The sequence below is a fragment of the Myotis daubentonii genome, chromosome 6 (assembly GCF_963259705.1).
Source record: "Myotis daubentonii chromosome 6, mMyoDau2.1, whole genome shotgun sequence".
Taxonomy (NCBI): Eukaryota; Metazoa; Chordata; class Mammalia; order Chiroptera; family Vespertilionidae; genus Myotis; species Myotis daubentonii.
Window position 1 is genome coordinate 9,279,685 of NC_081845.1, and position 12,127 is coordinate 9,291,811.

The 12,127-nt window shown below is 44.4% G+C and overlaps 1 protein-coding gene across 1 annotated transcript in view; it reads right to left on the reverse strand.

The window, feature by feature from the left end:
* AKAP12 (A-kinase anchoring protein 12) overlaps positions 1 to 8,928 on the reverse strand; it is a 76,095-nt gene extending 67,167 nt beyond the window's left edge. The window contains exons 1-2 of the mRNA XM_059700017.1: positions 8,794 to 8,928; positions 8,129 to 8,466 (exon numbers count right to left, since the gene is read on the reverse strand). Of these exons, the coding sequence (XP_059556000.1) occupies positions 8,129 to 8,290 (162 nt within the window). The 5' untranslated portion in view covers positions 8,291 to 8,466; positions 8,794 to 8,928. The remainder of the gene's footprint in view (positions 1 to 8,128; positions 8,467 to 8,793) is intronic.
* Positions 8,929 to 12,127: the final 3,199 nt, after the last annotated feature.

A 12,127-nucleotide genomic window follows, 5' to 3' on the forward strand; every position in this document is an offset into this window, starting at 1 on the left:
TAATTTTTTTAGGACTGAGGTCTGGAGTTCTCCCTTTGTCTCCGCAGTTCCCAGCACAGTTCCTGAGCACAGACACTAGCAAAGAATTGTTTATGGAATCAAGATTGAACAGTGATAAGCGTGGGGAAAGCCAGACTCTGATCTGCAAGGACTTGCTTAGGTTTTAAGACTTCATCACAGATTTTTGGAGCAGCCAAAGGCCATAAAGTAAGCCCTCGGCTACTGTCTACTTATCTAGCAAAAAGGAAGTTTAGAATCAATCAACGAGGGAAAAGGCTTAAGAGGCAAGCATATGGAAACGAAAACCGTGAACAGTGACAAGTAGGCGCTTCTTGCTCAGGAAGGATAATAGCATTTGATTCCACACCTATTCACCCTGAACAGCACATTCTTTTAGAAACCCTCTACCACTTGCTTTTGATACAAGAGATTAAAGGAATGAAATAATGTAGGAGAAATATTTTCCTTTGTTTATGTGAGAAGGGAAATACCTAACAACTCTTCCAACATCATCTGAAACCCTCCCTCCCACCCACTCTAGCTCCAACCTCAATCAGTCTGTGCAATTGTCATCGTGGCCTGGACCACCTGGCCCTGGCCCTCCATCAGCTCCTACCTCCTACATTCCTTCTTAAGACAATGGTGGCCACACCAGGCAGATCAGAATATGGGAGAACATGAAGGCTACGGAATCTCAGTCCTCCGATTGGCAGCCTTTCTGATTCAGTGCATCTAGAATGGGCCCGGGGATGTCTTTCAAAAGCTCCCCGGGTGACTCAATTGAACAACCAGGTTTGGGGACTGAGAAAATAAAATCTCTCAACACTCCCGCCGTTTACAATGTCTGCAGATAACGAACAGAAGACTGGCCAATCAGTGGTAGTGACCCCCCCTTCTCACCGGTGGCTGGTCTCATTTACTAATCAAGTAAAACTGACATTTTATTATAACAGGTTACAACTAAACAGAATACAATTGCAGGGTTTCTCCCCATTCATTTAAAAAAAAAAAAAAAAACATCATGGAGAAACTGTAGGGAAGACTAAAACCATTGAACTGGAATGAATACTTGTAGGAAGAGAAGCAACAGTGTCTGGGAAAGATCCTGAAGTTTCCAGAGCTTTGAATACCTACCGTTTTCTGGGAAAACACATTTATTCCAGTTACCCGAGCCAGGCCATCATTTGTTAAGAGAATGAGAAGAGACAAAGCCCAGGGGAATTGCATTTCTGTGACCCTCAATCCCTGTTTCCAACATGTATGTCATGGATCAGAAGTATGAAGAAATTTCTGGCAACTAGATTTTAGATGGTTCCCAGAGGGGAAAATTTTAAATTGATAGCCTAAAAAGTAGGTCACTGTCTAAGCAAATAAAACTAAAGACAGTTTACTAACTTGGGAAGAAAAAGGAGTCAAGAAGAATGGTCCCTCAGCCACCTTTCTGCTCTTAAACTTGCCCCTATTTTGAGTAATTTCGGAGGGAAAGTCTTCAAAAATTAATTAACTGTAAAATAAACCATAGCCTTTATTTAATGCTCTGAATGCCAGTCCAGTTCCTGACTGGGTGGCCAATATACATGACAAGGCACTCAATCTCATCATTAAAAATGCAGAAGGAATTTCAAGTGCCAATTAAGATGCAGACCGACCAGTATTAGAAAATCTGTGATGCACTGAGGCAATGGCTTTGGAAAGCAAGTCCTGACCTCCTAGCGGTTCTCAACCTATGGGTCGCGACCCCTTTGGGGGTCAAACGACCCTTTCACAGGGGTCGCCTAAGACCATCGGAAAACACATATATAATTACATATTGTTTTTGTGATTAATCACTATGCTTTTTTTTTAATATATTTTATTGATTTTTTACAGAGAGGAAGGGAGAGAGATAGAGAGTTAGAAACATCAATGAGAGAGAAACATCGATCAGCTGCCTCCTGCACACCTCCTACTGGGGATGTGCCCGCAACCCAGGTACATGCCCTTGACCGGAATCGAACCCGGGACCCCTCAGTCTGCAGGCCGACGCTCTATCCACTGAGCCAAACCGGTTTCGGCATACTAAGCTTTAATTATGTTCAATTTGTAACAATGAAAACACATCCTGCATATCAGATATTTACATGACGATTCATAACAGTAGCAAAATTACAGTTATGAAGTAGCAACGAAAATAATTTTATGGTTGGGGGTCACCACAACATGAGGAACTGTATTAAAGGGTCGCGGCATTAGGAAGGTTGAGAGATTTAACAAGGGCTATCAAAATTTAAAGTGGATATAAATCCTCTGGTCCAGCAATTCCACTTCAGAAATCTACCCTAAAGATACACTTGCACACATACAAAGATATCTGAACTAGGATATTCCTTCCATCAATTTAATATAACAAAAGATTAGGAAAATGTATATATATAAAAGCAGGGGACTGGTTAAGTCGCTACGGTACTTCAACCCATAAAGGAGAAATTTATGTATGTAGCCATTAATAAGAATAGGGGTATATCTTTATGTCCTGATATGAAAAGATACCCAACACTTAAAGTAACAGAAGATATATGATATGACCTTCTTTGTTAAAGATGGGACTATTTTTATTTATATCCTTGTCCACGCTTTAAGTTTTTGAAAGAATAAGCAAGAAACCGCCAATACTGACTTCAAACAATGAGGACTTGAGGGGAGAAGAGAGCAGGTGGCTTTCACTTTTTACCACATTCTACAGACCGAGGTTCTCAACTAAGAACATTTTAAAAAAATAAACATTAAGCAAATCCTGCTATGCAGTGCCTTTAAATAAGTCATTTTAATAAAAGTAAACAAATGCTTTTGATCATCTTAGAAAACTTTTAAATTAAAAACTGATATGGGATCTACAGTCAGCTTTAAATAAGTAAGCTCAATTTTCACAAGAGATATGAAGGCATGTATGATTGAAATTATTCGATTATTTTAACACCCCGATCCTTTTATTAGATGTACTATTGAGTAGGACACGAAAAGATGACCATAGGTACAAAATCCTACCCTTATCCCAGCCTGTGTGGCTCATCACACAGTGTTGACCCATGAGCCCGGTCATGGTTCCATCCGGACCAGGGCACATGCCCGATTAGGGCGTACAGGAGGCAGCCAATCAATGATTCTCTCTCATCACTGATTTTTCTATATTTCTCCCTTCTTCTCTCTGCAATCAATAAAAACATTAAAAAAAAAATCCTACCCTTACATTCTCTAATATGGTGCTAATTTGCAGGAAAATGGTCCGAAATCTAATTACACAAGTCAAATCATTATAATTATAGATTTTTCAAGAATTTATTGAAAATATGCTTACATATAGTGCTTCTCCCTTCCAGAACCCAGCTTTTTCCCCCATATATTTTAATTGAATTCTTTTAAAATTAAATCAAACTTATTCTGAACTGTAAGAGAACTAAGAATTGGGCTTGAGGATATTTAAGTTTTTTTCATGAGTTAAAAGTACTGACTATATTTTTCTCAGAATTCAAAGTGCTATAAATTCTAATTTCTCACTTCATGAATGACTACAGCATATAGGGTTATAGAGGTCAAGGAAAAGCACCATTTAATTTGATTTTCCTTTCTTTTGCGTTCTACAACACTGAATATGTGTTAAAGCTGATAAAGAAGAAGAAATAAAAACCCAATTCTATTAAAATACCTTTTAACATAAGACATTTTATTTCCATTTTATTAATCATCCTGTAAGATACCAAACTAGAATGATCCTTATATCAGTTTAAAGCTATCCAGGCACAGAGTTTAGTCAACCCAAATGAATGCAAAGGGATGCACATTGAGGCCTGTGCTTCATTCATAGAGTGAGGTATTTCAAGTGGAAATCTCCACTGATCGCATACATCTACCAGCCTAAATAGCTGCGACAGACTCAAGGGCAGGGCCTGCAGTCCCCACAGCTACGACTATCCTAAATGACCATCCTCGCATCACATCTCCAATTTCAGGGCTGTGTTCCAATCAGATAGTAGCACCTTTTAGAATCTGGCGAAAATCCACAAGACAGGGTAGCCACACACATAAAAATACCACTCTGGACACAAGGGTTTGTAAAAGAAAACGAAAAAGAAACACCACTCTACTCACAAACATATAATTCTTGCCTAATCATCTTAAATTGCGGCCCTTTTAGTGTAAAACTGGTGACATAATCCCATCAAGGCCATCTCCAGTCTCCTTCCCCATTCTGTAAAACAGAGGGCAAGGGAGGGAAAGCATACCACCCCCCCACCCCCCCCCAGGCTGGAAGAGGAATTACGAAATGCACTCAGGCAACTCAATGGTCTGTTTTAATGCACGAAAGGCAGACATCCTTCAATCTACTCACCAGATAATGGATCCTTCTAATTGAGTACAAGTTCATGTTTTGGTGATTCAGCTCTTGTAACCAAATGGAACCCCAACCTGAAGGACTGACGGGAGTCCCCATCTTCCCACCCGACAGGGACACTGGCCTCTCACTGTGGCAACTGACCACTGTTCCATTCCTACTTCTGAAGTCACTGATTAAGCAGAAAATGCAGAAAGGCTAATGCAGAGGATGGTGACTGTCCAGACTTAGCCTAAAGCTTGGCTCCAGAATCAAGATTTGCCAGAGTCCTGGAAGTCATTTGTCATTTATGTGCCATATATTCCACCCTGTATAGCCACCCGATTTAAAACACTCTTTGAAGACAAGTTTTTAAAACAGACAATTGAGGATTAATACGAGGTTTTATTTACCCCCTGTGTTTCGAAGTCTAATATTCCTGCCCCTGTGGTAGCCAAAATAGCCAAGTCTCAAAATTAAACCTGGAAAATGAGTGATCAAGCCGTTTTCTCCCAGAATTCACATATGACGACTATAAAAAATGGACTAGAAGATATAAGATTCCTTCCATTTATTGAAAAATACCACAGATAGCCGAAACCGGTTTGGCTCAGTGGATAGAGCGTCGGCCTGCGGACTGAAAGGTCCCAGGTTCGATTCCGGTCAAGGGCATGTACCTGGGTTGCGGGCATATCCCCAGTAGGAGATGTGCAGGAGGCAGCTGATCAATGTTTCTCTCTCATCGATGTTTCTAACTCTCTATCTCTCTCCCTTCCTCTCTGTAAAAAATCAATAAAATATATTTAAAAAAAAAAAAGAAAAGAAAAATACCACAGATAAAACCAAGACTTCTGCCTCAGTGAATCTAAACATTAAGCTTGAGTAATCAAGCTTGACCTGATAGGAGTAACAAGTCAATGAGTGTAACATCTTTTGATGTGTGAGCACTTACTCAGGGAGCAACTGGTAACTGAAATTAGCAGACAAAAAGGAAAGTAAACTGGATTGCTAAATAGGCAACGTGCATATGATACGATTATCATTTTAGATGGGGGTAAAAATCTGCTAACAGCCTCTAGTTAATCATCAACATTCTTTTTTTTTTCTTTACAAATACATTATTTATTATAATCATCAACATTCTACTGGTGGGAAGGGAAGGATGTATTCGTCTAAACCTGCCAAAAAGTCCATAGACCCAAACAGGAAAGCTCAAGATGTAATTCATAACTATTCAGTGCACTGAAGTGATCTCACTTGAGCCACCTGCATATCTGTGGCCAATATATTGGTCTATCTGATAGCAAAGGCAATTTGAAATTGCCTAGCATGGCACTCTTTCAAGAGAAATAGAAACCAAAGTCCCCAAATCTGAATTTTTGCCAAAATATCCATTAGATCTATTAATAACCAAACAGACGGACTTGACGTAATCACTGTCTGATACATGAGATGGATCATGATGAGAAGGTCAAAGGTTAAATCGTAGAAAAATTAGACGGGCAGGGTATTGCCCAACTTGATCGTCTCTCATCAAAACCAGGAAGCCAGTACCATCCCTTCCTGAGAGCCCACTAGGTGCCAGACAGCAGGCAACACCTGGGGGGAACACCTGTTATAAACAACAGACATGGTTCCTGCCCGTGTGGAACATTCAGAATAGCTTCACAAAAACAAAACAAAACAAAACAAAAACACCCAAAAACCCCAAAACATTAGTCAAGTCACTAAAGCCACAAACGTGGAAACTGCTAGAAGAAGGGTCCATGGCACGGTGAGAGCCTAGAATGGCAGATGGAATTACTCGGCGGTCAGGAACTGGAGCTGAACAGGGTGGAGAGGGGAGGCAAGAGCCGCGTGCTGAGTCACTGTTAATTAGAGTTCTTTAGAAAAGACTTAGGTCTTCAAAACCCGAGAAATACACTTTGCTCATTGAATTGAAAGGAAAAACTACACGTTTTCCAAGGATACATGTAAGTGTATTGATTGCCTCCAAATTGATAACTGGGCAGAACGCCAAAAAGGTCAGTGATATTCTGGATGTCATTTAAGTCATTTTTTTTTAAAGGACAGGGTTTGGCTGTTTCAAGATGGTGGTAATCAGGAAAGAGGGAGAAGACTAAGATTCTGAGAAAAAAAAAAGATATAAAGAGAAGCGAATCAGAAAATGGAAGGAATATTTTTACATGAACAAATTAGAATTTACTGGGAAGGGAGTAAGTACCGTATTTCAGTGTGAACTGTTAACAGGAGGACCTGAGGAGCAGTAAAAGCCACGGAAAAAATGAACCTGGCTAAAAGCTTTAGCAATTACACATTAACATTACGTTTGTTACTGGACTCTAAATACGGGTTATGCAACCGTTTGACAGTAGTTGGCATTAAAAAGTGATGTACAGTAGGTATTAAAATGTGACTCAGATCTCAAAGCGACAGTCCGGTCCTTAGGCCAGGGCGTGGGCACCTTACAAAATCTAGCTATACCGGGCGGTTAGTACCTGTTAGTATCTCCAACTACAGGGACCATGGGTTTTACAAGGATTTGTAAGTTAAAGACTGAAGGTAATCTAGTTAAGAGCTGTCCCAGCCCAAACTAGACTGGGGCATCTAAAGAGGTCAAGACAACGAGGCCATAGTTCTGCGACATGTACCTAGATTTCAGCTTCTTTTTCCCCATAACAACATTTATCCAACATATTTACCTATGTATGCATTAAACCTGCATCAAACATCAATAAACCTGCCCAGATAACTCTCAAAGGTCCTCGTGTAATTTGCATCCTCAAATTCGACACATGATTTGTTTGTTTTTGACCACATCTTCCTATGAGGGCATCATCACAAAACAGGCTGGGCGAAGCTTTGCCAAGGAAGGCACATGCCGGGAAATATGTCTGAAGTCCAATGACGGGACCGAATACAAACTGGGCTGCTGGAGTGGCCAAGAATATCTATGCCAGCCTTGGAGACTGAAGACCATGCCATGCAAATGCCCTAGCAGGTCCACGATGCCTTCATAGTCAAGAGCACAGCCCGCATCCTTGGAAAACTTCTAACTACTCCTCCGGGATCTGTTTATCCAACCGAGCCCACAGGCAATGCACTGAGCGAAAGGGAAGACGCTGCCTCGTTTTTCAAAACCTGTCATTCCTTTTGGAAACGCAGCGTCTGCCCAGGTTTTCTTTGGCTCCGAGCGAGCGACACCCCAGGCTTTCTCTGCATCGGGAAGGCGTTGTCTGCTCCAGCCGCTGCCGCAGGAGGACTGGGTACCAAACCCAGGTGGCTCCGGGCACAGCTGGCAACAAGGACGGCAGGCAGGCGGCCTGGGACCCAGGGGTGGCCCGTCCTCCGGGTGGCAACACGGGCCCTGGCCCAGCAGCTGACTTTCCGCATCTGGGAGAGGCAGGGCCCGGGGCTTAAGACTCTGGGCCCCGGGGGTCAGTTCCCCACGGACTCCCCCCGCCCCCCGCGGCCCAGCGGCTCGGGCTGGGTCGCTAGCTCCGGAAGGGTGTGGAGAAAGGCTCGGGTTTTCCGACTGCGGATGGCGCAGTCGCCCGCCGTGGAGACCCGCCACAAAGGTGCGAGCCCCCGGCCGCGCTCGCTGCTGCTCGGGTCCCGCCCCGGCGCAAAAACCCCTACCGCCACCCTGGAAAGAGGGGTTCGTGCGCCCGAGTTCGCAGATGGGCTGGGCGGGCCGGGAAGTTCTGGCAGGCAGAAATCAGAGGGATCCCCGCCCCCCCACTCCGCCTCCCCGCGGCAGGTGGCCCGGCGCTCCCGTACCTTGGTGGCCGGGTCCGCGGCCGCGATGTCCGGGTCCCCCGCAGCTCCGGGCGCCGCCTCCGCCACCGGGCTGCCGCCGCGGGGCTCGGGCTCGGCCGGCGCCCCGCTCCCCGCCTCGGGCGGCTCCGGGCTCCGCTGCTCGGTGGAGCTCCCAGCACCCATGGCCGCTCTGCGGTTCCCCGCGCCCAGCCGCCGGGTCACGCCTTCTGCAAATCGCGGGGCCGCGGGGCAGAGCGAGGAGCCGTGCGCCCGCGAGGTCCCAACAGCGCCGTCCCCTCCCGCTCCTCCTCCGACCGCGCCGGGACTGCGAATGGAGGAGACGCGCTCGCGGCAAACTCCTTAAAAGAAAAAGAAAAAAAAAGGCCACCTCTTCGCCTCCTCCTCCCCCTTGTTTTCCCCTCGCTTCATCACATGAGCGCCGCCCAGACACGCCTTGCAGCAGCATCCCCCCCCCCCCCCCAACCCCCAGGCTGCTAGGACCCGAGGCGCAGGGAGTCGCCAGCCCAGGTCCCGAGAGCGGCCCCCAGGGCGCCCCCGTTCCGAAATTCGGACCTGAGCTGGGGGGTGCCCCAGGATTGCCGATGGCGAGGGGAGATTGAGAAAGAGGCGAGGGCAGGAAGCCTCCGGGGAGATGGGATTAGCCGGGTTTATTGAATGATAGGTACCCAAGGCGGGAGCTTCTGCTGCAGCTGACTTTCAGCTCGCCCGGCGGCGACCCCAAAGCCCCATTTGCCCTCCTTCAGGCTGTGGTTGACTCCGAAGGTTTGTGCCTGCCCCTCCCGGTTCACAGGAGAGAGGCGAGCGCTCCGCGGCTCCTCTCTGGTCGGACCATATTAGGACACCTCACGTGGCAGCGCGGGGAACCGAGAGGTTAACGCAGTCAGGCCACCGAGGAGGTGGGCCGGGCGGCCCCGCGCTCTCCTACCATCCGGAACAGTGATGTCAGGCGATGTCATCAGCAGCGCTGGCCACCCTCCTTCCCTGGGGAATCGGGAAATGAGACGAATTACTGGAAAGGAGGGCCTGATGCCGGAGGTCCAGGCTACTCCTGCCTGCGCCATGCTGGACAGGATGGGATAGGTCTTCATTTGCATCGGTCTCTCTCCCCAGAGAAAGGCTCTAAACAACATCAGCCTAAGTGGCTCGCTTTCTCTCCCTTCCTACTTTTAAATAGTGTTTGTTATATGAATATAGCAGGCAGTCAATAAATATTTGAACCACATTAAAACCTTAGCTGGGTTATTTGACACATAAGCATGAAGGTGGTGGGGCTGCAAGAGGAATTATCCCAGTTTTAACTCGCAAATTAAATGCCGAAGTTTTCATAAATAGTTAGAATATTGACAATTAGATGCCAGATAAATATCCCATGCCCAGATTTAATACAATTTAATAGAGTTGATGTAAGCAGCAGTTCAGTACTGGAATATTTTATGCCTAATTAATTGTGTGTTAGTTATCTGGAATAAAACCTTTCTGACTTTATCAGTTTTATTTGAAGGAGTGAATAAGGACCACGTTCTCTGGAATGTTACCCCTTAAGAAGCAGTATATTTGCCAAATGGTTGGTTTTCAGCATTTTTAAGCATTTCACCCATTTCAACTTAAATTTTGACTATTTAGGAAGCATTACTTCTTCTGTACAGTACTATGCAAAGCACTTTGTATATAATCGCATTTAATCCTTACAACAACCACCCTTGACACAGGTCCTGTTATTCCCTTTATCAATCAGCGGGAGAAAGTAGGCTCAGAGAAATTAAATCCGCCGCTCAAGGCTTCGCAACAGGCAGATGGAATCGGAAGGAGCTGGCCCACCCGGAACCACTACACATTTCACTCTCCTGGAGGGAGCTCCAACGGGTTCTCTTGTCTCAGGATTGTCAGTGAAAAGTTGCATTTAGACCTCAGCTAGGATGTTCAGAGCTAGAAACACTGTTAAAGCCTATTTGCGAATGATTAAGTCAGCACATCTGAAAATGTATCCGTAAGTAGTACAAAGACTATCAAAATTTCCCATTCCGTGAGATTACATTTATTCCGTTCTTGGGAAATTCTTAACAAAGCTGTTCACATCTCCCAGCCATTACAGACGGCAAGGTCAAAGATTTCCAGGCAACTGTATACAACCCACACGCTGGGGTAGCCATCACCCGTGTCTGCTTAGATTACCAACTACTTGGTTCATGTGTATTTTTCAGGCTATGAAGATGCTTGTGTTCTTTTTGTTGTTGTTAATCTCACCCAAGGATATTTTTCCATTGATTTTTAGGGAGAGAAGAAGAGAGGGAAAGATAGAGAGAGAGAGAAACACATCGATTGGTTGCCTCCTGCACCAGCCCCCGGCCAGGGCCTGGGCTGGGGAGGAGCCTGCAACCAAGGTACATGCCCTTGACTGGATCGAGCCTGAGACCCTTAGGTCCGACGCTCTATCCACTGAGCCAACCCGGCTAGGGCTGTTCTTATTTTTTAAAGCGAAATCTTATGTTTAAAAATGTGCACATTCTAGTACTTTCTTTTCTGCCTGAAACAGCTCCATGATAAGAAGTTGTTGGGAATAATGGGCTCCTTTGTAGATTCACACAAGCACACACATAACTACCTTTGGTTTCTAGACTGACCGAAGAATCGCTTCCATCAGATGGGAGTTACTCTTTGTGGAGTTATTTTTGTTAAGAAGAGTGGTTATGTTATTTACTATACCCAGCAATGAGACGTCCCAACCTTTTTGGATATTGTTAGTGCTTCAGAACATTACAAAGTTCGTTCATTCATTCATTCTTTCAACACATATCTACTGAGTGTCTATTATGTGCCAAGCACACGCTCAAGGCTCTAAACCAAGTCACCAGGGTTTTCTTTTTTAAGGTGTTGGAGACTCCTTCGGGGAGAATTGCTTGCATTAGTGTCAGTGATGGAGGGGGAGGCAGCTGGTCTGTTTTCCACTTCTCAGTCCGAGGCTGTCAGTTACCCTAAGTTCTCAGCAGCCCTTTCCCCCAAACAGCAAGCCGCAGGTGTGCCTGCGCATCGTCTCCCGGGGGGCAGTTGGTGGTAGAGCTGTTTCCCTGAGAGAATTAACGTTCTCATAAAAACAGCTTGCGATTTCTCAAAAACAAATACATGCTTCCCGCATGGCAGGCTGAACTTGTTTTATGCTAACTCCTCCAGAAAGACAGGGCACGCGGCATTTACCAATAACATTTAGAGTCCTAGCTGGACATTGTGTACATACACCAAGACATTTAAAAATACGTCTTAAATGAATTCATAAACGTGAAACATTTCACCACTGTGCGGATACAACACCTTGAAGGAGCAATAATAATTACAATTATTACAACAGAATTTAAAAGCAACGCTTAACTCTACACCACAGATTCATGCTCTAGCTACAAAGCCTTCAGGCACTTTCACTTAGAGCTGTCAACTCTTCACCCTTCAAACTACCACTTATCACTTCTTTGTTTTCTCTAAATAAAAAGCCTACTTTTTTGGAACCAATTACTTACCTCAAGACATCTAAGTCATGGAAGAACCCAGCTCCTACTTTCCTCTCTTGCATTGACTAGTTATAAGGAAAAACAAATAGAAGAATTAGCAACTGTGTTAAATTCATGTGTAACTAATATTCCAACATTCATATAAAAACTATAAAAAAAGTCACTATAGAAATTAAGTTCAAAAGCCAACATCTATAGAAATACGCTATATATATAGTATATATGCATACGTACATATAGTGTATATGCAAATGCTATTCTTCTACCTTTTAAGGAATGTATTGCTTTGGGATTAACTATAAAGCCAGCCATTTGTGTATTAATTTCATTTATCAAGATTTAAAAGGAAACTTGACTTGGGGTGGTGAACACCCAATACAATACACAGATTATGTATTATAGAGTTATACATCAAGCATGTCAAATTCGCGGGCTGCATGCGCCCCACAACGAATATTTTTGTGGTCCAGCAAATATGACGGCATGTAAGAAATGTTTT